Raw genomic sequence first — 25,444 nt, 5'->3', positions numbered from 1 at the left:
AATAAAATTACGTCTGCGCCCAGTGTTTAATGAAATAGCAAAATTTAAAATTGCGAACCTGCACGAACATCCGCTCTACCGTTACCCGGTAATAATTCTCGAACGTAAAAAGGGTTCTCCAGCGCATTAATTAGCGACGATAGCGCTCCTAATTTATGAGATGGGATCAGAGTTTGAACGAAAAAAAGTCACGTAATTATATTCCGAAGGGATTTTTCGGGGGAAGCTCTGACATTGACGGCAGTGTCGAGCGGAATTCGAAATTCCGCGCGCGGCCACGGCATTCGCCGCGAGCAACGAATTCACGGGAATTCCGGACCCGGTGGCGGGAATTCCATGGAAACACCGGAGGAGGGAGGGGGGATGGGGCCGGCGCGGAATCGAGCAAACTGAAAGTTAGTTCGAAACAATAATTATCCGAGTTCTGCAACTAGTGGGCGGAACGAGCGAGCCGAGTTTAAACCGGAACAAATATAGCCGCCTAATTACCTGGGGACCGCCATCCACCTGTGTACAAACAAATTCGCAGTTGCCGCGCGCGTTCACCGCTTCGTGGAAACACGCTATCAACCAGCCGCTGACTTCGGCAAACCGCAGAAAGAAAATCCCGTTCGTTTCCGCTAAATCGGACGACCAAAACGAACATTGTAAGACATGATATTTAAAACCATTTTAATTGGCGGACTGCAGATTTCTATGCGAAACAGCAATTCTCCGCGTCCGTTCCAAGCGGAATTGTTGCTTTAATCCTTTTAGCACGTTGAGAATCATGCGCTACTGGTCTCAAGATTTTCTGATGCTCTTTCTGAATTTTTGTGATACTAATCGCTACAGAGCACAAGGGTACAGTTACTAGAGCAAGAGAATGGGAATAATTATGTAATGTTAGGCCACTGCAAAAATTCGATTCCCTGTTGCATTTTAAATCGGGCACTTTTGCACTGACCTAATATTTTCTATCTGCCTGTCTAAAGATTTCTTTAGAAATACAATATTTATTCACAGTATTTTTCCCTTCCGTATGAGCAGTAGGAAATTTTGTACGGTGTTTAATGAGATCGCGTTTTCAGCAGCGTGAAAATTTCAAGTGAATTTTCAAGCCGGCAAATGTGACCTTTCGAATTTTTGCAGACGACAGTGGTCGCGTGATTTTTTGTAGGGAATTGCGGGGGGAAAAATGTGAAGCGCGCGCTTCGGAAGGGAGTATCAAATGGAGCAGGAATGAAGTGGAGAATTCATTTTGACACCGCAGAGAGCGCGTGGCAGCGTTCAATGTGCTAACGGGGCGAATGATTTCGATTAAATTTCATTTCCCGGGGGGTATCTCGCAGCGGCGCGCACGCAATATTCAAGCGGGCAGAATTTATCGCGGGTATCGCGCCGTCGGATTCCAGGGCCGCGAAATTATCGTCGAAATTACGGAGCAAGGCGTTATTCGCGGTCGATCGCCCAACTCCCCCCCGAGTCGCTAATGGAATTTCCTCGGGCGTGCTGGTTTTCCGCGGGAAAAAGAATTCCCGGCCGATCGATCAATTAATTTCCGCGGGCTCGCGAAAAATTGCTCGCTGGCTGCCCGGAACGCGTAAACAAGCAGCCCCCCTCCGATCGATATCCCAGGGCTTGAATTTCGTTCGCTCGGGAAATTGATAAAAATTGCTGGACACCGGGCAGAAACGAAGGAAATATTAGGTTGTTACACACGAAACGACCGACTTTAAAATTGCAAATGTTACGAAGCACTTAAATCAAGTAATACATACATTACAATCTACAGATTCATTCTTGCACGGCGGATTTTTATTTAAAATAAAAATAGTCTGCATTCGTAGAAAGAATACGACGAAATACAAAACTGTGAAGTCATTAATTATTCCGCAACATATTCAAATTATAAATAGAAGAAGTGCACCTCCAATTAACTTCTGTTCCGTACAAACGACTTGTTTTGCATAAAGATACTGCTAATAACAGCTGAAGAAGGTAGACACGAGGATTACCGCGCATGTGCGATAAATCGTTGCGTACGATCGACGGGTGAGTCACCGTCGTCGTCGTCGTCGCCTCCGGGTTCATTCAAAAGTCACGGCTCGTCTCGCACGGGCTGCGATATCGGTGTCCATTCGGGCCAAGCAATGCGAAACTTCTCCCCCCGGCCTTTCGACGGCGTGCCGGTGTTGCGCAACTGCGCATACGTGAACGCGTATGCCAACAGGGCCGATGATATCGATCACGAAATTATGCATTCCCCGGACGTGGCGTTCCCCACGCGGAGTCTCGCCGACTCTGACGCGAATTGCCCAATAGGGAAACCTCTGGTAAACGGCCAACGCTGGAATTACCGCTGCCTCCCTACGAGAACGTCGTCGGGGCCCTTCGCGCGCCCATAACGAGCAGGGCTCGCGATCCAAAAATTCGTTCATTAATCCATTTGCATCATAAGGAAATATGAAAAGAAGGCCTTTATCACCAAATTTTTTTAAATTATATTTAAGTACAAAGATGATTACAAGTAAAAGAACTTTATCTTTCAGCATTATAAGAAAAAATAAATTGTGACCTAGTGAGATAGTGACCAGGAAAATTGAGTATATATATATATATATATGCTAATGATCAAAATTGTAAACACCTCTAACGATTCCCCTATCGATTCCAATAGTTATTCGTATTGTTAACATTCATGCTATTCGTGTTGTTCGTATTGTTAATTCTACTTTTATCATTCATGCTATCTATATTTTTAACGTAGAGCATACTAATTCCACTTAATCTTTTTCACATTATGCACATGACGTTAAGCACCTGTTTCCCTATACATTATTCCCTATACTGAATAATATAGAAACTGTGTTGTATAACGGAATGGCAATCTTTAGTGGCTGCTCGCGTAGAAAGGGTTCAATGTATCTTTTGATTTTTATTTTTGAAATTTCTTGGAGAATTCAGTTTTCTTGTTTCGTATTACTCGCGAGACACATTAGGGTAAGCAACTGCGGTAATGAGGTCGCAGGGCGATTATAGCGAGAGAGTACCCTATTACTCAACCCTCCCACCGTTTGTACACTATTTGGCCAATTAGAGTGATTTATCTCGAGTCGGAATCGTGAGATATAGGTCTAGAGTTTGGACAGCTACACTGACTCTCTTCCAAGCGTGTGCGCACATACCGTGTCACTAGGAGCGGTGTCGATCACGAAATAATGCATTCGTCGAACGTAACACGTCTCGCGCAAACTTTCGACAACTTTGACTTAAATTGTTCAACGGTAGACGCGTATCAACTCTTGAATCGCCGTTAAAATGATACCTTACATAATTTGTATGTATTCATTGGTCGAGGGGGCGAGAGATTCTCAAGTGAAATTCGCGTGACCGTAGTTGGGCTCTTTTTGGGGGAAATATTACTTCAGCTGGATTATTTTAAGGATAATTCGAGGAGGTCTTGTGTGAGGACATTTTGGGGAAGGTGATGGAACGATTTTGGGACCTCTGGGAAATTTTTTGAACCGCTACGGATTTATTGCCCAATTTAAGAAGACGCTAAGACTTTTCCAGGCCCATTTCACTGTTGAATCAGGTGCAAATCTGATCGAAATTGTCTTTATCGCGTCCACGTTTTCCATAAACACGCTGACCCAGTTGTTCCCTTATCTTTCAGCTCGCACGTCAACTTTTGCATTCTAGCGCGCCATTCGCAAGACAGACTTGCTCCAACGAGGTCGCGGCTCGATTACGGCGCGAGAATGGCCTATTACTCGGTCTCCGCTAGGCCGGTACACATTTTGGTCAATTAGAGTGATTTAGCGCGGGTCGGAGTCGCGAGATATTGGTCTAGACGGTGTTCCAGGTGATCACCGGTAGTAAAGCGCGGCGCTCATTGGCCGCCAGATGCGAGTGTGCCGACATGTGGCCTCTCTCGGCCGTTCGCAATTCGCGCATACGTTGCACGCCTAATGTTAAACGCATATATTACGGGGCCGCGACAGACGACCGCCCACGTGCCGCAGCTAGCCGGCGGTACTTTAATCCGGCCGTTTCCAGCGTGGCCTGGCCACGTGTGCCACGGCACAACCGTATTGCGGATAGCTGTGTGCAGGCCGTGGCACGCACATACACCGGCATAACTGGCAGAGAGTGCACTGGCATCGTGCACAGAAACTTTGAGAACGCGGGTTCCTGCCGGCCAACTGGGACACACACATTTGTCGTAGGTGATTCTGATGGATCTCCGCTGTCCGAGCGTTTGGGATGCAAGTGTCGCGCAGCGATACACATCTCTCGGTTGTACGCAACGTGAATCTTTGCTGCGAGAGGATTCCTCTGGCGCGGCAGTCATCATCAATCAGAAAGTTCGGGGCGAGAACTCGAGGAGAGAGAACTGACGACTCTCTTCTCTCCTTCTCTGTCTCTCTTGGGAAACGTTCCAGCGTCACGCGGAATTTAACGATCCGACGATCCATTGTCCCATAAATCCTCGATTTTCCATTTTACAAACTCCTAAGAAAACCAGTTTTCTTTTCCTCTTTTTTTTTTACCTTGGATTCTCCCTTCTACTCGCACACATGTTGGGATGTGTGTTTTCTTTCTTTGGAGAGATAGTTTCAGCAGTTTTCCTTCCTCCTGTTGGCCGGAGCCGACTTTGAAACTCGTCGGGCGAGGGAAAGAGGGACGGAACAAGTGTCGACGACTCGGGATTGGTAGGCTGCCAAGCAAGCCGTACACGACCAGTGTAACCCGCTATCAATCTCGTTTCCGTGCGATCTTGTGTGTTCTTTTCTCTCTTTCTCTTCTATTTGAGAATCTTGCAGCACTTGTGCACCGGGGCCCTTCTTTCGCGCACCCTCCCCTCCTTCCTTCTCTTCTTTTTCTCTTTTTCCTTGTTGCAATCGCACACGTTTTCCCAGTCACACGCCGCCTTGCAACTCTGTTGCGGAGAGACATGGTTTCCGAGAAATTCTCTCTCCCTCTTTCTCTCTCGCGGTCCGATGAAAATTGGCACCGAGAATTTCGAGGAGAAATTTCCGAGGCGAGAGAAAAATCTGCGCTGGGGCGAGACTCGAACCGGGGACGTTCCGGTGGCAGTCGGAGACTCTGCCAGATACTCTGTCAGAGCCCAGCTCGTATACCAGTTCGATCTTTGTATATCAACCACTGGGATACATAGTAGTCCAATTTACATGCTCGCGAATCTCGGCTTCTGCTCGTTCTTCCGACAGCCTCTTGATTAGCAGCCATCTAATTACGCTGACCAACCCACAATGTCCTGGAAATTCGTCATTCTCGATTGTCATCGGTTCTTGAGTAACTTTTGAGAGAAAGATTCTCACTTTTCTTGATGTGCTCAATCACATGTTGGATTTTACTTTAAACCTTTCATTTAAAAGAGAAAAATAGATAATCGACGTATCGCTCTGTTCAAGTATGTTTTAAACACGCTGAAACCTTGATAATTTAATAAAAAAAAAAAATACCATTGTATTCGGGAGAGTGTGCAGAATTTTTCCACTTAAAAATCATCGAAATATCTTTCACGGATACGGCAGGAAAAATTCGATTCTCTGTCCCAAAATGATATTTCTTAAAAATTGAGTCGAATAGAGAGAACAAGCTTTTGCGTGCAACGTCAGTGTATCATGGTCGACATCGTAACGCAAAATTGATGTGGCGCAGCGTTATCAGCGGCGTCGAGGAAGCCGTGGTCGCACGCATTTCCCTAATTAACGTACTGTTTTCCGCGGCCGTTGGATATTTGCTCGTCGAGGGCTAAATAGAAAAGAATTCCTCTCGTTGGCGGCCACCACCCCCGCGCTCTCGTAATTACTACGAAATATCATCGCGTCGCAACGCCGGTTGTATTTTCAGCGACGTGTCATCCGGTTCGCGTTTTACGCGGCGCGTTTATTTTCGGAAGGGGAGAGGAAGAGAAAAACCGGAGGGAGAAAAAAGGGGAGAAAGCCGGGGCGGCTGTGGGACGACGCCGACGTCGACGTCGACGTCGACGACGACCACGACGAGGCGAGGAATTACAGCGACGCAGAAGACCCACTTCAAAGGAGGCCCTCGTTACTTTATTAGCGCGTGCACTCGCTCGCCCCCGCGCCTTGCCTCGCCCTGCCTCGCCTTGCCTCGCTGCTCGCCGAAAGAAAGATCGCGGCTTTGAATCTTTGCCCGTGGTCGAGTTACCGGGAACCCGCGATTTTCTTTGCCTTTCCACGGGAAACCGGCCTCGCTCCCTCAGGGATTCTCCGCTTCCGCCGGAAATCATCGTTCGCCTCGCGACGAGGCATCGCAAAGATGATGAAACTCGAGAGTCGAGGTGGACATCGATTTCTAGAAGAGCTTCGGAGGATCGATGGCTGGCACAGAAAATTTCAGATAATTCTTGACATTAGCATGTTCCAGATTTTACATTTTATATTTATTCAAAGTAGAAACGTGCTTTACTTAAGGAATTAATAAGATTTTATTCCTGGCTTTTTGACACTTCCAGCGCCATATTAGCCTTATTCGTAGCAAATTATTAGGGTCTGCAAAATGCAAGAAGGTTGTAAGAGTACTTTCAGTACCACACATCTCAACTTTTTGATTTATACTTCGCTAAATGAATTACTTTGATTTTATAGAATTTGTGAATGCTAGTTGGGCATTTCAAGTGTTATTATTTCTTTTGGATACGAAGGTAGCAGAACTCAAGCTTCACTCGATATTTGATATACTTCTACTTAAAAGAAATGGATACCGTTCACTTTTAATGAACCCCGAAATTTTCATTACGAGTCCGACTGTACGGGAACGTGTTAAAATATCGAGACGGTTAATAAACTACGGCCCGTCGAATTAAACCGCGACCTAAAATAATTAAAGCATCGCTCGACTTCGTAATAAAACTGTCCGTGAGGATCATACGAATATCAATCGCGCCGGTGGCGCGTTTATTGGAACAATGTCTTGAATGGATGATCAAGCGTGCACGATCAAAAAGTCGCGGCACGATCTCGCCAATAAAACGAACAATGAGCGATCTCCGGGAGATCGACGGGATCTAGAGGGGGTCGCCCGGCGTCGGAAACGAGGATGAATAAATAGAGGAGCGATCGTGTCGGTTATATTTGACCGGTGACGTAAGGGAACTTTCGCGACGGCGCCTGCTTCTCTTCTCGCTTCCTGCTGCATCCCCGAAACAGACGAAAAAAAAAAAAGAAGACCTGGTCACGGTAGCTAACTTGGACGAGTGGCCGACTGTTCGACGATGACGAACGCAAGCGTACAGATGAAGTCAGTTTAGAAGAGGACTGTGGGAGGAACTCCGGTCCGTCGATGGTCCACAGAATGTTTTTCAAGTCGCAAATATACTCTTCAATTTCTCTGCTCGTCAGGTTTTAAACCATTGGAACCTCACTCTAAATATTTCTAATTAAGGTTACCGTATAGGGAGAATAGCAGGCTGCCAAAGGAGATTCGGGAGACTATTAATAATTATGCTCCCTAATTCTTGCGCTGATGAGGTCCTGAGCCTGAAGTGCTTAATTCTAAACAATTCCAATTAAATTTGCCATTTAAGGTAGATTGAAGATTCAGGAGATTATGCTCCCTAATTCTTGCACTTATTAATTTACGACCTACACTAGATTAAAGGTGAGAGGTTGCTGAAGAAGATTCGGGAGTATATTCCTAGTTGTGCTCGCTAATTCTTGCGCTGACGAGGTCCTGAACCTGAAGAACGTTATCCTAAATATCTCCAATTAAATTTGCCATCGCAGAAAGGTTAGAGATGGCACTCTGCTAAAAAAGATTCGGGGGATCGTTTTTAGATACACTCCACAATTCTTGCGTTAAATTGAAGATCCACTGCTCGAAGTCTGCTCTAGATTCTTGAGGATAAATTCGCCAGGCAACTCGGATCTTCCGGGACTCGCAAGGTCCCAGCTCGCGTTCTTTCCAACTAAAAGAGACATCTCGTTCGCGAGCCAGCCAGGCGAGTCACCGCGAGATACAAGTTCTAATTTCCCGGTCGGTTGAACAGAGGACGCCGAGAATCGAAGGGACCTCGGCGATCCCGACGACCCCAAAAGCTCGACTAACCCAGAGAAAGGGAGAGAGAGAGAAAGAGGAAGAGACGAGAGGGACGAGGTGGAGAAGGGGATGAAAAAGAAGAAGAAGAAGAAGGATCGCGATAAACGTAGAAAGCAGAAAAACATCGTGCAGGAACACCGGTTCCGCGAGATTAAGAAGCGCTCGTCCCGGAACAAAGACTTCGGAATCCCTTACTCCCCGTTTCATCAACATCAGCACCCTCCCTATCGGAGTCAGCACTTCCTGGGCTGAATCCCTCCAGCCAGGACTCTCTTCCACCTCCTCCGCCTCCTTCTCTCGCCGATCCAGCCGGATCCGAATCTTTTGTTTGTGGACCGGTTTCTCTCCGTTCCTCGAATCATTTATTCCCCTCGGCGCTGCTCCACCCCGAATATCTCTCGGCCGGTTGCTTAATTTTTTTCCTCTTGCTCTCCCTCTCTCTCTCTCTCTCTCTCTCTCTCTCTCTCTCTCTCTGCGCGCCGTTCTTTTTATATCTTGTCCCCCAGGGAGAGAACAGTCCCCAATGCATTTCAACGCGTTCCGCGAGCCTAACTCCTCCGGCGGGGTCCTTCCTCGTCAATGAACCAACGTGAAAGCTCCTTGCTCGACCTTCGAGCCGGTCAATCGCGGCTTCAGCCGCCGACCACCAGCCACGACCCTACTTGACCTCGCTTCATCGACCATGCGGAAGACGTAGACCTAGGCTACGAACTAGTCGGTCCTGCGTTCGGCAGACGGGTCTAGCTTTCCCTTCGATGACCTTTAGAGAGCTACCCGACTCTGCCCGGAGTTAGGCTAAATGCGGACGCTTCGCCGGGTATCATTGAACTAAGGGAGTTGCGAGTGGGCTGCGCAAAATGAAAATTGTCACCGTTAACACGTTAAACGGGCAGCTAATTTTGTCTCGCTTTCCGTTTCGCTTTTCATGTAAATTGCAATGCAAAAATAAGCGAAACACTTGATTACCTCATTTCCGTTTAATCTGTTCCCATCGAATTTATTAACCAGAATTAACTAGAATTTAGTGAACATATTTTTTAATAATGTATGAATTATATGGTATATTTTATGTTGCAAACTCGATACCGTTGGTCCCCAGGGACTGACGTAGCGTTTAACGTGTTAACACATAGGAGCCAAATAGTAAAGACAATTTTAAGTTGAAATGAGTTGGAACATATTGACGTGCAATTTTTCGACTTCTTGAAATTATTACGGAAAGAAGGAAGTCACAAGACATACGAGCCGAATAGAAACTTCCTTCTTTCTTCAGTGATTTTAAAAAGTTGAAGATTACTCTTCCGTGTCCTTTAATTTTTCTTTGTAAAATTTTCCCTGCTCGTAACTAGACTGTGGATTTTGTGTACTTATAATTAAAATCCGTAGGCACAATTTTAAATAGAGAAAAGATTAAGAGACATCGATGTACTATTTCTAACTTACAAAAATGATTAAAGGAGGAACGAAGTTTTTGTTTGGCTGCTGTTTCTCACAATCGATACACAAATTTTTTATTTTGCAGAAAGATCCGCAGTCTAGTTATGAGACATTCTGGGTTCTGTTTAAAGTATTGACCCTGGAATATTTTTAAGAATTGCTCTCGCGTTGTCATTCGATTTTCCAGTCTCTGCTAATTAATTTAAATAGCCAGCTATCTCGAAAGGATCGGTGGAAACACGAACCTAACCAAAAGAGGAAGAGAGAGAGTTTAAAAAATTGACAAACTAAAGACAAGGCATTACCCGGACAGTTCACTATTCAGAAAAGTACGTCGCACCGTAGGCAAACGAATCGAGGACCTTTCACGCACGGATAATTTAGTGAAGAGTCAAAATTTGGGTCAGATCGGGGTCAAGCAGCTAAATAACCAGTGGCTGACGTCTTAACGGTCGAATGTAAGATAAATGAGATTTCCCTGAGCAGAGTTCGGAACCGAGCGACAGGAGCGACTTCCATCGTCGTCGAAAACGGCTCGGGATCGATCGGATTCGTTGCAATTAGTCGACGATTAATAGAGCCAAGTGGAACAGCCTCGAATCGACCGGCGTCGATAACGGTGTTACGAAGTTGGTCTATTCCCGACACGAGCCGTCTCTCTCTCTCTCCCTCTGTTATTCGGTGTCTCGGAATCGTGCTTGGGAGTGACAAAACACGATGAAATTCGCATGAAGTTCAGGCTAGACGACAGAGGAGGGCGAGGAAGCTGCGGACGCGACGCGTCTGAAATTTTCAACGCGGCAGACTATGGCCCCGGAGGAGAATGATGAAAAGAAAAGAGCGTCGACGGACAAGAGAAGCAGCGCACTCACCTTTTTCAAGATGCTGCGAGATGGGACTCTGTATCCTGGGCGTAGTCTGCAACTGTGCGGTGTTTCCAGGACGTCCTCGGGGCCTCCTTCCGGGTCGCGGCTGAAATATAAATGGAATACAGTCATTTGTCAGTCGGCGAAATAACGCGGACGAGACGAGACGAGACGAGACGAGACGGGATGGGACGCGCGAGTCTCGGGGAAACTGTGTCAAACGCGGGCAAACGCTTCACGAGTGCGGAATTGCCGACGGCAGACGTGGAGAATTGTTGGAAATTATTCAAGAGACCCGCGTTCCACGTTACATCATCTTAATTTGCCGGTCCATTCACTTCTTTTGTGTACCGAGCCGCTCGAAAATGCTCCGTCGAACGGCTGCTAAAAATTAGGCAACGTTTATCTTCTTATCATTTCGGAATCATTGTTTAACGCGTTGGTCATTCGCGGATTACACTATTCTTCGCCTAGCTTCGCAAGTTGACCTAACGTTAACTTAACGTATTTACCGAGTTATTAGCAAATAATGGCCAGGTGTATTACTCCGTCGGCTCTTGGACGAAAATTTGTCCAAGATCCACCGCTAAGAGGAAACTTTTTCCGTATCGGTCCTAGACGATTTTCGACGTAATATCACTGCAATATAGAGTTTCTAACAATAAATATCAATTCCAAACTCGCTACGAAGCGCTTTAGCCGAGTTATTAGCAAATAATGGCCAGGTGTATTACTCCGTCGGCTTTTGGACGAAAATTTAAACCGTGTATGACACTCGACATAAAATTAATCACCTACTTAGCACTTGCAGTCGGGGACGATATTAAGTGGACACTCTTAAAAATCACGTAACTTTTTTAGAATTGGTCCAAGTGACTAGAATTGTTTTTTGGATGTTAGACCGACTAGTTTGCTCTAGCAAACTACAACGAGTAAACAAACATTTCTTTAGATTACAATTGGTTGGAATGATAAAAAAAAACTGTTAGAAATTCAAGTCATTTGAACCAATCTTAAAAAAGTTATGCGATTTTTAAGAGAGTCCAGTTAATATTGTCCCCGACCGTACCATTCAAATTCTTGTGAAAACGTATTCGCAATTTTCCGACGCTCACGAATATCTTAAGTCAGAAACGAAGCAAAGAAAATAAAAGAAATATTTAAAACTGTTTGCGACCCACTTTCAAAGCCAATCTACAGAACTGAGATGTTAATTTTGTTCAAAATCTTGAACTAGAGTTTACCGGGACTTTGTGCAGAATAAAAATTGTTAGCATCAATTGCAAGAAACGGGAGCCAAGTAGAAATTCCTTTCCTGCTTTATCGATTTTAATACGATGCTAATAAACCGATATTTTTAAATTCTATAAATCTGTCCACTGCTTTAAGGCGCACTTATTCATTTTTTTCATACACGCATAAAATCCGTAGTGATTAGCGAAGACAAAGGCGATAAAAATTGGGGACAAGCAAATAGAAATTTCGAATTTCGTCTCTGAAACTAGAAATCAATGGAACGTTCAGAGACGAGTCAGGGTTGCATCAATAGTTCGAACTATTCCAGAGCTCGTTTATCAGCGGTTGTTCCGGAACACCGAAAAGTTTCATAATCGTAGTTTCAGAGCGTATTGGTTCTTCGTTCTCTCTCTCTCTCTCTCTCTCTCTCTCTCTCTCTCTCTCTCTTTCTCCTTCTGCGTGGAGTTCTCTCGCGTCACGATCCAGCCTCCAAAGTGGAAAAAGATGTAGCTACACGGCCGAGAGATTATGGCCGACGGCGCGGCGTCGCTGCACTTTGCCCCGATTCGTGAGCGGACTCTCGATTCGCTACGGCGGGACTCGGTCAGGAAGATAACGAGTTACATGAAATCCACGGGCCCGATTTTTCCCGCGGCGATCGTCCGCTGATCGTTACCAGACGTTCCTGCTCTTTAAATAGTCACCGTCTGCGAGCGGCTTCGTTTAGCCTCTCTGAACTGCTGCCGGCAGGAATAGTCCGAATATTAGGTTGCTGCACGTAAACTGTTCGATTTTTAACAGTTACGTTAAACGATCGCAGCTTTTCTTTAAAACAAAATTTAGTGATCGAGGTAAGCACCGTCGATCTATTCTATCCACGAATTACAAGTTTCTTCTATTATAAGTGAATCTTTTGGCAGGTTACGCTCATCGTTTATGCAAAATGAAAATTGTAAAAATGGAAACGGTAGTCATATAGAAGATTCTTTCATTCAGTAATAATATCAACAAGCTGAAAATAATATATTAACAGTTTTAACTTCTTTTAATCTCTCGGCTGTTTTAAATGCACCAGCTTATTTTTGTCATAAATGCTATTACAATAGGAAAACTGTTACTAAAGAAATTGTTCCAGGAAAACAGAAATTGCTATTTAGCTACTATGTCGTACAATTTCTGCACTGTTTTTATTCGGTGACTTGCTAAAACGAGTAATCGTTTATTCACAAGAAAAGTGACATAAGTCAAAAGAAGGAAATTTCACAGGAGAACCATTTGGAAGTTACCTAAAATTGCCAATTCTTTTTACTGTATATAACCAACGTAGAAATGTAAAATAATTTGTTGTCATCTAGATACTAGGCAAATTGTCATGTACATTCGTAATAAAGTACAGCACAATGTATACATTTATTATTATAATTTTCTTTATAAATATATCTCTTACGTCATTTTTCTTATGAATGAGCGACATATTCGAGCAAACGAACAAGGATGCATATCTTTGTTGCTCGCAGTGGTGTAATGGAGCTTCCCATTTGAAAATCTATGTCAGCACAAAGGTCCGCAGTGTATTGGCCACGATAATCGATCCCGTCAGAGTCACAATTGTCCGAATAGCCTAACAATGTTCCGAAGACAATGGCGGTTTTCGCAAACGCTCGACTGCGCCGAATTTGATTGCGGAGCAGCAGGAACTGCATCGGAGGCTCGGGATACATTTGAATCTTTGACCGATTCAACTAGGACTCCTTTGTCACGTTCGTCCCGCAGTGGGACGATCGTAACGTCAGTCTGCCGGCTTTGTTGTCGGTCGTAAAGTCACGCCGTGGGACACCCGGTGGCAAACGTGGACAGGGTTGCGAGGGCCGATACGGGGTGGCAGCGGTCTCCGCGTCTTTGTTCGAACGGCGCATTTATTACCGTAGATAAACGCGACAGCGCTGACGCAGAGCTCGAGATAAACGCGGTGCATCTACTGGGTGATCCACCCTGCAACTGCGTTGGCTCGTCCCTTTAAACTGCGCCGTAAGCGAGCCCGAATCAATCTTTAAATTGGCACGAACTTTTCCAAAGTTTTATTTTCGTTAAAATGACTACGAAAATATTTTGGGAGCTGCACTGATCACTTGGAGAAACATCCAGATCAATATTTAAATCGTTACAAATTTTTCTGCATTTTCAACCCTACATAACTTGAAAATAACGACTGGAACATTTGAATCTTGTGGCATCAGAGGATCCAAACGCTTCGATTCGTAAATACAATGCCAAATATAATTTTTGAGGTTTCATTTATTCTTCCAGGACATTATTTTCCACGAAAAGGTTCTGATCATTAGGAGTGCAAGGAGCTGTTCGATCAGCAGGATTTTGGGTGGACATTATACCGAGTGGATCAAGGAGCCTGTAGACGCTGCACAAACGGGCCACCAGGTACGCGACGAAGAAACCGAGAGGAGGCGGGACGTAGGCGAATTTACGAGCGTGGAAAGGATACTCGGCTGGATTATCGGTCGGCGAATATTCTCGGGGAACAAGCCCTCGAGGGTAGAAGAGGGCCAGAGACCGCCTCGGGAGAAATTAAAAGCCGGTATCGCTCGTGAATATTCGAAAAGACGATCGGGAATCGCCTCCGAGGAGATTCCACGGTGATAAGCAGGATCGCTTCGAGGACGAACTCGAGTTTCAGAGGTGACACGAGTCTGAGCGGTCTATCTGATTAAAGGTCGATGCACATCTCACCGGCCGGCCGACCGGCCGTTTTTTCCCCGTTTATAAGCATTTTGGGGTCCGGGACAGCTATTAGAGAGGGTTCGAGAGGCTCGGAACAAAGGCACAGCGTGTCCTCTGCTACCAGAACCCCAGGGGTTCGCTGCCCAATGCTAGAGCCGGCCGGCTAGCCGGCTAGCATTCTCGACGAGAATGTTCGCAGGCTAGCCGGCCGGCTCGTAGCGTGGCAGTACGAAGACAGAATGAACATGCTGTATTTATTTAAAAAACTATCAACCAGAACTTTTCTGAGTTCCTCGTGGTAATAGATCTTGTTAAGGAATTTGAACGTTGTAACAAACGAAATAACAATTTATTACCACGCTAACGAAAAAGAAAGAATATCATCTGACAATCTGTGCGGTGAAACAATTCGTCATTATTTATTTCAAAAGCTGTTAACTAGAACATTTCAGAGTCCCTCGTGGTAATAGATGGGGAATACTTTGTTAAGGAATTTGAGCGTTATTAGGAAAAAGCTACCAGAATAATTAATAATACGGTACTCCCTTTCGGAGCTATAGGTTCGAGCTACCATTTGTTGGGTTTGAGGGGAACATCTGTCGTATTTTAAATAGGCAGGTAATTTTTCTTGTGAATCAAAAACACATGTTGAATGTGAAAAATTATTAGATCTCGAGATATTTTCAAAAAATGTCATACATTTTCTTGTATTTAGTGAAATACAGCTACACTTTTTCAAAATCTTAGTTTTCGTACTCGAGTTACGATACGTGACTTGCTACTGAATTATGAAATGCTCACTCGTACAAATCGGTTTCTGTTATGATAACAATGTCGAAAGGGTGTTTACCTTTACAACATAGTTATGAAGTGTTTGAGTATCTTCTTCAATAAAGACATTTTTTGAAAATATCTCGAGATCTAATAATTTTTTTGCCATGGTACCCTAATCATTTTTTACGTAGAATGAAAGGAAGAATCTATTCTATTTAAAGAAATGATGCAATTGTTAATTGCACATGCACTGCAGCATCTAAAAAAAATTTAAAGGCCTACAGATGTAGTGCTCTTCGAACCATTTATCTTTCTCCTTTATCATTTTTTCGTAAATGCAATAATAACGGAGTTATGACTTGAAACAATTGTGTGGACCACCCTGTATAAGGATGTGCGATGCTGTTTCACTAATTGTAAGTGCCAGGAACGTTTCCTATTTCCATGGTGTTGTAAAGGAGAGGTACGGATAGATTACCTAAGGAGCTGTGGAGCCCCTAAAAACATTTTTTTTTGTGCCACGCACAGCAGGGAACTGTCAACGCGCTCTCGAAAGGCCATCTGGAAAGGGTCGAGAGGCCAGAGAAGAAATTCGGTTCCAAAGCCTGACACGGTTGCCGCCAGTAAACGCTAGGGCCAAAACCAGGGTTATAATTTTGAGCCGGCCGGCCGGGCCGGTGAGATGTGCATCGACCTTAACTGGGAACCTTGCCCTCTGCAGTGGAGATGTTCGTCATTCGGTCCCTGCGTTCTTACTGCAACCGGAAACGAGGCCAGTCTTCGTAAAAAATGAAGAGACGAGCTTAAAACAAAATTACGAGTCTCGCTTAAAAGCTTGCATTACTGTAGGGACACCCTGTATGTTTAGGAAGACGTTATTCACTAATTTTTACCTTCCACTATTTTCTGCTTGGTCGCTTTGAATGATCTTAGACGAACTTCATTGGATTTCTTAGTTTTAGGTGACTTTAATGCACATCAGTGTTCAAGGTCGTTCAAGGACGTACGCTTGAGAAATTATGAAAATGAAGTATGGCCATCAAGCGTTCAGCCCTGAATATCATTCTTGCATACGAGTCGTTTAGGAAGCAACTCATTTCAAGTGTCGGCTCGTGTCTGACCACGGCTGACCGATTCTACTGCTGACGCACACCGCGGCACCTTATCGGATATTCCGGTTAGTAATTTTCTATCTATCAGTTCGCGTGTTCGGAAGATTGTTCGAAGCTCCGTTAGCCTTGCAAAGTAGAACATAATTACAGTTTGAAACTTCGTCGCGCACCTCCGCCGAAATATTTCCAGCGGCGGTGCGACAAGAGGTGGATGTTTATGTAAATTTGCAGCTTTGTACACGAGTTGAATAGGGCCAAAATTAAATAGAACCCTGGCTGCCGTCGTCGAGAGTTGCAGAGAAAGTTCGGAACAAGGCAAAAGTTCGCTAAATTCTATTTAAGCTCGCGTTTCGCTGTCTCTCCTCACCTTTTATCATTCCCCTTCCCCGAACGACGCATCCATGAACTTCTCCAAAATTTATGAACATATCCGTGCAGGAGAATTGTAAAAAATCGAGCTGCAAAAAATGCTCCAACGATCAAGATGAAATCCATAACCGGGCACAGTGGATCGTAAGCCCACAATTATTTTAGCCCTCTATGGGCCGAATTTTGTTCCGTTCGTATCTATCCGCAGACAACTTCCATTTACTTTGATATTTCAAGTTGATGGCGCTGCGAACCGTCATCAATATTGTTATTCGTGATCTCAGAGACATTATATAATTAAGACGTATACGTCATCTTGTGAAAAAACTAAAATTATGTGGTAAAATGTCGATGTATTAGCATGTGACCTGAAAGTTACACGGGCCGATAGAGGGTTAGCGTCATTTCAAGGTCGTTGAATTCGTCTCGACCACAGCTGGAATATTATCAAGTCAAAAATATATATCAACATTTGCAAACTCGAGGAATTGCTAGCTTTTATATAAATCTTTTTTGGAGGTATCTTTGAAGGTACATTATTAATCTACATCGAAGAAAATCGAAGAAGAAGGCTAGGATTAAATATCGAATGATGATAAAAGGGTTTCAACAATGAGGGGGTAAAACGCGTAGTGAGTTTGAGAGTCAGTGCGCAAGTCGGCGATCGTTTCTCGACGGCATTAGCGCGGATTCCTCGGTCCAGGTCACGACCTCCGAGCGCGTTGGTGCCAGAAAAGAAGATTCCAGTCCGTTTTATTGTGAATCGAGGTTAAAGTATCTGGCACGGGACCAGGCATTTCACCTAGGCCGTCGCATTCCGGCGGATGCACATGGCCACGCACATTATGTGGCCCTTATGTAGCCCCGGTGCCTCGGTGTGCGCCTTCCTCGCATACCGAACCGCCGCTTCCCCTTATGTAGCATGCGCTCCCGTTGATATACGGCTCGCGTGTACACACGTCCACGCACACCGCCACGGCCGACGGCCATTAAAAGCTCGGATCTGCAGGGAAAGGGGGGGGGGCAACGGAGATGGAAACGGAAAGAGGCCCCAAGAGAGCAAGAGAGAGAGAGAGAGAGTCGTCGTCGTCTACAAGGGGGAAGCCCATGAAATAAATAGTTTGCGCCGTCGCTCCCGGCTTTGTGTCGCTCTTGTTGCTCGCGCCAATGGCGTAGCCCCTCCACCGCTCCGATACCGAAACTACGATCCACCCCCCTCCCTTGTGTACTCGACCTGTCTCTCTCGACGCCCGTGTCACAGGAATGCGGAATAAGTGGGCCGACCGAGTAATCCGGCGCGACCGAATTATTAATGTTCCGTCGCGAGCTCGCAATCGGCTGCCGAAGATCCTATCGACACGGTGCCAACACGCTAGAAGGAGGCCTGATCGAACGCACAAGGGGTTGCACACGACCACCCTTCCTTCGACTTTGCCGAAACTTGCATGCGACGCCCCCGAAACGGATTTTTGACACGATTTTTCTGTTCGATGTCGTTTGGGACCGCGGGGGTGAGAATGGTACACGAAGTTGGGATTTATTTTGGGAATCGTTGACCGTGGCAGGAAAATTTCTGCGCCGATTTGTTGGCTGTTCAACACCGAACCTGTCCACGTAGATTTTTGTAATGATCATTCGCGTCGTGACTAGACCGTTGTGCAAATTTCCTTAATAATTTTAAAAAGTTAAAAATTTTTATTTTAATCCGTAGCCAAATCATTTAATATTTAAAGCTGTATATTATTTAACCATGTACCTAACGAAGGATCAGATCACCTGGTCGAAACAGGTTGAAAAGTCCCCGAATCGGTGGACCGATTCGCTCTACAATTATTCAAAAACGTTCGCCCATCTCGAACACTATAAAATACCAGTGCATTCGGAAGAGTCTGCAGAGTAATTTCCAGTAAAAAACATCCACCCAGGACTCGTGCACGAAGCACAGAAAATTCGCAAAGTCGAAGAACGGAGTTTCTCAAGAATCGAAGGTAACAGAGAAGGGGTTGTCTATCGGTAATTTAAAATTAGTTCGACAGGGTTCCGAGGGGATAATCGGGACGGTAGACCGGTTGCGAGCGGGTCGCAGCGACGGTCGAAGGATGCTAGAGGTTGTAGTCGCTCGCGGATGATCCCATAATGCCATTAACGCACGGTATCCTCCTGCCCGGCGACAGTGTATCGTCGCCGCGGGCGGATATAAGCGGATAGCTCCTTTTTCCGGCATATGCTAATCTAATTAATGGCTACACGTACGGCCGGGCCGAGGCGACGTGGAACGTTTCGCCTCGCATACTCGCTCGCGTGTGCGTGCACAGAGGCAGAGCCGGCTCTCGGTTAAGTGGTTACCTGTGTAACTGGAAAAGATCAGCGCGCAGATGTGCACTGGCGTAGTCACCGACCGGTGTCGCGTTAACGAGCGACCGTCTCGATAACGAGGGGACCTGCTGCACGCCACGATGATTTTCTGGAGCCCCCAGACGACCGATTATCGATCATCGAATTTCGACTACGTTGCAATTTGCTGCGAGTCGGGGAGTTTCAGACTTGACGGTAGTGTTCAGCCGGCAGAGAGTGAGTTAGAAAAGTGAGAGTGTGATATATGTCTTCCTTATGGATCCTCCCCACCAGCATCCTCGTCGAAGAGAAGGAGGGGGATATGTTGGGCTCTCTCCTTGAGATACAGATCTCTGGACACTCAATAACTCACGCAGGCTAGTGAAATAACTGCACGATTATTTAACTTTGCCACAAGTAAGAGAGTCTTGCACTCACTGCAAGAGAACCGTCCCTTCTCCCCCAGAAACATCCCCCGAAAAACGAAACTTGCCCGAAACTCCGCAGTCCGGTAACAATCCTGCGAATGTTCACAGTTCCAGCAAAGTTAAGTAGAATTTCATTTCCCGCAGTAATAATTTTCCCCGGAGAGAATAGTTGCCCGAAAACCTTCGCGGTATTCTATCGGACCTCCAGTTTTACAGTTTCCCCGAGAATTTTTACGACCCATAAATGCACGGGGATCCGCGCAGCCGGGGTAATAAGGAGCCTGGCTAAAAACGGCGACGACGCCGCATCGGTGTTCTTTTCCGGTTTTTGCGGATAGAAGAGAAATCGTACGCTCGAGATGACCGATCGAGCGGAAAGCCGAAGGCGACGCTGATGCCGCGGTTCCCGTATGCATTAGTCAAGATTGTCCGGGTTCGGCATAGTGCTCGACGAACGACGATGACGAAGCGAGGTTGTAGATCGATGCACCTGTCGTCGAAAGAAAACCCTTCCTAGCCGTGAGGAAGATCAGACTGGCCTAAATACAGAGAGGCTGCGCCAATGCCGGGCACGCTCCGGCATGCTATCATGGCCGCTCTTTCTCTCTCTTTGCACGCATGCTACGGGTATTACGTGTCGCGTACGATTGTCTTTCTTGAGGTATCGATGTATACGAAACGAGCCACGATTTTTATTTCTGATTCAGAAGCATCGGGAAAGCATTACTTTCCGTGGAAAGCATCAGTTTGAACGGTACGCCACTATAGTGGTTTCCGTGGAAAGCATCAGTTTGAATCGTACGAACCACTATAGTGGCTTTTGTGCCCTCCGTGGCCAGGCGCGCCGTCCCTGGGAGACAGAGTCGCGGACAAGCGCGCCGTACTTAACACTAAACCTACCACGGACGGTCAGATTGACCTTTTCGAACTTCTGCGTACAATTTCGTACACACAACATTATCACATCGCTATTTATCTTTACGACTTTTCTTAGAGTATGTATACAATGTATTTTTCAATATTTATTTCTCATTTCATTTCTTTTTTTCTTCAAGAAATATATGTATCTTGTCCTACCTACCGCGGCCGGTCAATTTGCCCGCACGAGATAATATGGTAAACCTTAACACCTCTTCTAAACCTTAACAATCAGTATAAAAAAAAAGACTATTCTCAATGTGGCATGGCCAACTCAAAATAAATGAGCCGCCTTATTGAACGAGACGCTATCAAGTTACGCACGTGCCTGGTTGATAATACTGTTTCATGGCAAATGCATCCAAACCGCAAAGGTGGACGACACAGTACAATTTTGTAAATCGAGCAGAAAGCTTCGCAGTATTGTTTATATAATTGCAATTATATACAAATAAATTTGTATCGTCTCTTTATGGAAGTTGTTCATCTACTAATTCATTCAGCAGCAAATTGACTATTATCTACGTTTAACCCTTTGCGGTCGTATGTCTACTCTCAGCCACCACAGCAAAGTACCATGCTGATCTTACATTTCCCCCATAAACATATTCACAGAATCCGTATAAAGAAGATGAAATGATGGAGAACTATAAAATATAATTTTTACATAAAATTAAAACATATTATTGTGTTACATATATCAAAAGTTTAAAAGAGAATTAATAAATTTTGTTTTCCTTTTGTATCACTGTTGGTTCAACAAAAATTAATTCCGACCAGCACGACACCTATGCATAACTTATTTCCTTACTTTACGGCCGCAAAGGGTTAATGTATTAACAATAACTTTCGCACGGTAGGAACAGGTATACAAGAAGTGTCGGTAGAGTTATGGTTAAGAGGTTAATCAAGTTGCTATTGTTCTATCAATGTGTACAATTATTTCAAAGCTTTATTATGTGGTGTACAAGTTTCTGGTATCAGGAGAAATTAAACAGTAATCATTAGGCTCTGTACAAATTTTGTACGGTTACCTAGTGACCGCAATAGTGTTGATCACGCTCGGCGTCCGCTCGAGGCCCTCGCTAGCCCGACCAAACTTCTTCTGATCGATAGCGCGCGCGGAGGCGAGGGTTGTCGCGATAAGCCGGCCAGCTCACTTGTTTACCGATTTTTGCCGCCTACCATCGCGTCGAACCGGTTCTCCGGGTACCGGTTGCTCTTTCCTGCCCGTAAACTGGTCCACCCATGCACCGGTCACCCTCCCTGCGTCCCCCTCTGCATTTCGCAGTCCCCTCCACGCCCCCCTCAATGTAACGTCCACGAATTTCTTCCCTCTTTCCTTTGTTCCGAACGTCCAACTCATCTTGTTTCGCTCCAGTACCCGGTGGAACCGAGCTCGTGATCGGCAACAATATTTTTCCCGTTGCACTTGCGTCATCCGGACGTCAAAATATTTATGCACTTCTTATCGTTGCGCTCTGTTTGCGCATCGGTCGGTGTGCATAGCGACTCGCGAGTTGGTTCTGCAAAATCTGTTACTCGACTGCTCTGGATTACGCGAAGACTGTAAAAATCACTCCAGTGGTTACTGAGATAGTGAGTATACACGTTTAGAAGTTAATTATAGATAATTAACCTGACGAGCATTCGAATTGGCTAGTATTGCCTTATAATAAGAACAAGATCTCTTTTTAAAATTATGATTGAATCAATTCTCGGTTGTTTGTTACTTCAATAATTGTGAAATAAAAAATCGTGGTGGCAGATTTAGTGTTAAGCTGTGACGCGTGGAAATCTTATCGATCTAGATCAATCAACGGTCTTTCGGCGCCAGACTGTTCGGCCGCGAATAGGGGAGGTTTGTTCATATTTAATCGACCGTTTCCGAACGTCCGGCGGTGGTGTGCTCCCAGGACTCTTCTTCAGACGGTCCCCGGACGGTCGGCAATTATTCAGAAGCGGAAAATTCGCCTCGGAAGGCGGATGAAAAGCTCGGCACCGCGACTTCGTTGCAAGACGCGTAATCCAATTACGTCCGGCGTGGCGGGCCAGCTGAAGCGGAAGCCCGGCGCCCGTTAATTGCGAGACGAGCCGGCTCCGAAAGAATCGCCGCGAATCAACCGTCTTGGAAACGTTGCCCTCCGACGATCGGTTTACAATATTTCATCCTCTCGGTCTTTCTTTTTCGTTCAATTGATTCGGGCTGATCGAATCCCGAGCTACGGTGGCAAATGGCGTACACGAGCTTAAAAATTGATGCGCGAAACTATTCGGAGCTCTGTTCAAATCATTTAAGACGTTCCTACTTTCGGAATCAGATATCGGCTTTCCGATTTAAAATGTGGACGAAATTCGAAAGCGGATTATACCATAAGTAAAATTGATGGACCTCTGTATTCTTAATCGCGGTGGCACTGCACAAGAAAAATCTTAGATTATCCATCCGTCGATACGCGTCGCCAGGATCTCCGATTTGATTAATTTGCAATTTTGTCCGACTATTTTCGGCGGTTCGAGGTTCAGACAACGGTCGGTTTTGCTAATGAGCGCGAATAAACGAGCGTTATCAGCAGTCACCGCTTATCGCTCGTCAAGGTACACGAACCGAGTCAGACGGATTCCTCCTGACTGTCAATATCTCTCGCCGCGAGATACTTGACTTGTATGGCGAGTCAAGTATGCGCATAGATAAAACGCGTCACGACGACCGTATCTCTTCAGCCAGTCGCTGTCGTCGCATGTCGCCGACGAACAAACGGCACGCCGATTACGTGAGCTCTCGTTCGAGCCCGACGAATAATGGCCCGTCCGTCGAACCGCGTCCGGGTTTCATATTTTCGTCGCGTCCGCGGCCTGCAGGAATTCGGGCCACCGCGATAGTTCACCGAAATTCACGGCAAAATTTCGCGCCCACCAAATTCCATCGGTGGCAACGGTCATCTTCGCTATAATCAATTAACGTCAGTTTTTCGGGGACATGCCCCGCGTGAACTTTCTACTCGATTCCATTCCTCGTGGCATCTATAATATCAGTACAATCGAATTTCTATCATCTGTGTTCCTGACATCAGAACTCTCTGTTATCCGAATACGTTTCATAAAGTAATGCAATTTCAAGACACAGTACAATTTAAAGTAACATAGAACACAATTTATTGTACAAATCGTTAAGGATTCAATCTGCGAGTCTTAGCGCGATATAAGAATTGTTTAATCATTTCAGCAAGATGAAAATTGTAATGTTCTTAAATTCCCTTAATTCTTTCAATGTTTTAAATTTCATCTACTCATTTTTGTTATAAATGCAGTCTAGTGATTAGTCGAGCAAAAAAGTTATTTTCAGTGATTTCTCTATATATGTCGCCAAGACCTGGATGATAAACGTCGCGGAATTATCCCCACCACCGCGGGGTATACCTCGTGAGGGGCCACGAAGCTCGAGAGGCCTCATGTACGTCTCCTGGACGATACATGACGCCGGAAAGACCCGTATTGTTGACATATGTCGAGAATTCACCGTATCCAGTTTCTGTGTTGGGTGAATTATTATTGTTGTTAAATGCAATCAGTTGTATCGTGTTTCTTGCTTTCTGGTTTCCACGGGTGATGGCATAATCAAAATCCAGGGCTGAAAGATTCATCGACGGGCGTGGCCAACAATAAGCCAAGTAAAAATCGAACACGCCTGACCACTGCGAACCCATTCCCCTTGCGGCCTCACCCCAATGCATTATTTCGTTTGCGCTCGTGCAATCTAGTAGCAAAGGTCAGTTATACTCGCCCCTCGCGGATTTATTATTTAGAAGAACCGCGACCGGTGAATGGAGATTGTTGCTATTGTTGCCGGGGATTGTACAGTCGCGTGATTGTTAGAGTGTTCAATGGAGGTCATTGTTTCGCCGGCGAAGTGGGCGCGTGTCGCTGCTTCGCAGAAAGAATGACGCCCGGAGATTGCGTGTATGTTTTACGGAATATTAACGGCTGCAATTAAATACGTACAAAATATTGAACGATTGCAAAAGTTCGCGCCCGATTTGAAAATAAATCACAAGCGCACATTTCTTTTAAAATAACAGCTTTATTAACCTTACAATTCTATATAGTCCTGCGTGCTCCTTTTTCATAAAAACTGCGTACAACAATCAACCGTAGCACCTTGTGCGAAATAAAAATTGTCCACAATTGTAAAAAACAGAAATTAAATAGATATGCATTTCATCTTTTAGTAATTTTAACATCACTCAATTTTACAAATGCATCAAATCCACAGTTTATTCATCGACGAAGGTCTCGAGGTCTTAAAAAATCGAACTTTATCGATTATCCATCAATCACAAAAAGCTTCTCCGGAGCGCGAATCGAAACTGCTCCTTTATCATTAACAAAAATGATTCCAAGTGGTGCCCGATCGGCTCCCACGCATTTCACCAGCGTCGATCCCCGGAGAAAGTGAATTCCCCGAGAAGCTACTTCCGCGAGGAGCGAGAAAAACGAAAAGATCCCATTGTCGAAGGTCTCGGGAAGCGGTGAAAAACGAAACTGGCGAGGCCCGCGAGGCCCGCGCGTATCATCGCTCGGAGAGTAATTACTCGGCGAACAAGCGGAGACGGTGAAAGAGAGAAAAAGGGGGAAAAGAATCAAGCAACAGGGAAAAACGAGAGGACGACGAGGAGGGGAAAAGATTCGCGGAGTGGCGGGGCGGCGCGTCGCGGCGGCTGGCCGCGAGTCTCGTTTCCGTGGTTCCTTGAAAAGTGCCGGCGCGGCTAAATCGAGCCACCCCGTATACGCATTCATGCATAGTACATGCGTTCCCGTCGTTCGCAAAGAGTCGCAGACGCGTTTATGTAGACGTCCCATACATATGTAGAGACGCGTACACGTTCCGCGCCGGCACATGGCCGATGCGTTCTATATATAAAGCGGGTTTCTATGTAAGCGGCGCGTGTATGTAACGCCAACGGACCGGCAGATATTCCGATCGATCGTACCGGGTTATCTGACTGCCAACGAGAATTCATTTTCCCTTCCAATTCGTCCCTCTTCCCTCTTTTTGCCCCCCTCCCCGCGCCGCTCACTCTCTGCTCTCTGCGCACTCGTACACCCACCGTGCTCTATGTTTCTCTCTTTCTCTCCCTGTTCCTCTCTTGTCCGCCAACTT

At 45.5% G+C, this 25,444-nt stretch overlaps 1 protein-coding gene and 1 long non-coding RNA gene across 5 annotated transcripts in view; one reads left to right on the top strand and one right to left on the bottom strand.

Moving 5' to 3' along the window:
* The window catches only part of LOC143354397 (uncharacterized), a 532,419-nt gene that overhangs the window by 370,231 nt on the left and 136,744 nt on the right, over positions 1-25,444 (top strand). The gene's annotated exons all lie outside the window — the stretch shown is intronic.
* The window catches only part of Kdm3 (Lysine demethylase 3), a 365,285-nt gene that overhangs the window by 243,069 nt on the left and 96,772 nt on the right, over positions 1-25,444 (bottom strand). For all 4 annotated transcript variants that reach the window (XM_076788423.1, XM_076788426.1, XM_076788424.1 and 1 more), the window contains exon 7: positions 10,383-10,482. In XM_076788423.1, the coding sequence (XP_076644538.1) occupies positions 10,383-10,482 (100 nt within the window). The remainder of the gene's footprint in view (positions 1-10,382; positions 10,483-25,444) is intronic.

This window comes from Halictus rubicundus, chromosome 5 (assembly GCF_050948215.1).
Source record: "Halictus rubicundus isolate RS-2024b chromosome 5, iyHalRubi1_principal, whole genome shotgun sequence".
Classification (NCBI taxonomy): Eukaryota; Metazoa; Arthropoda; class Insecta; order Hymenoptera; family Halictidae; genus Halictus; species Halictus rubicundus.
This window is presented reverse-complemented; position numbering and strand designations above follow the sequence as displayed.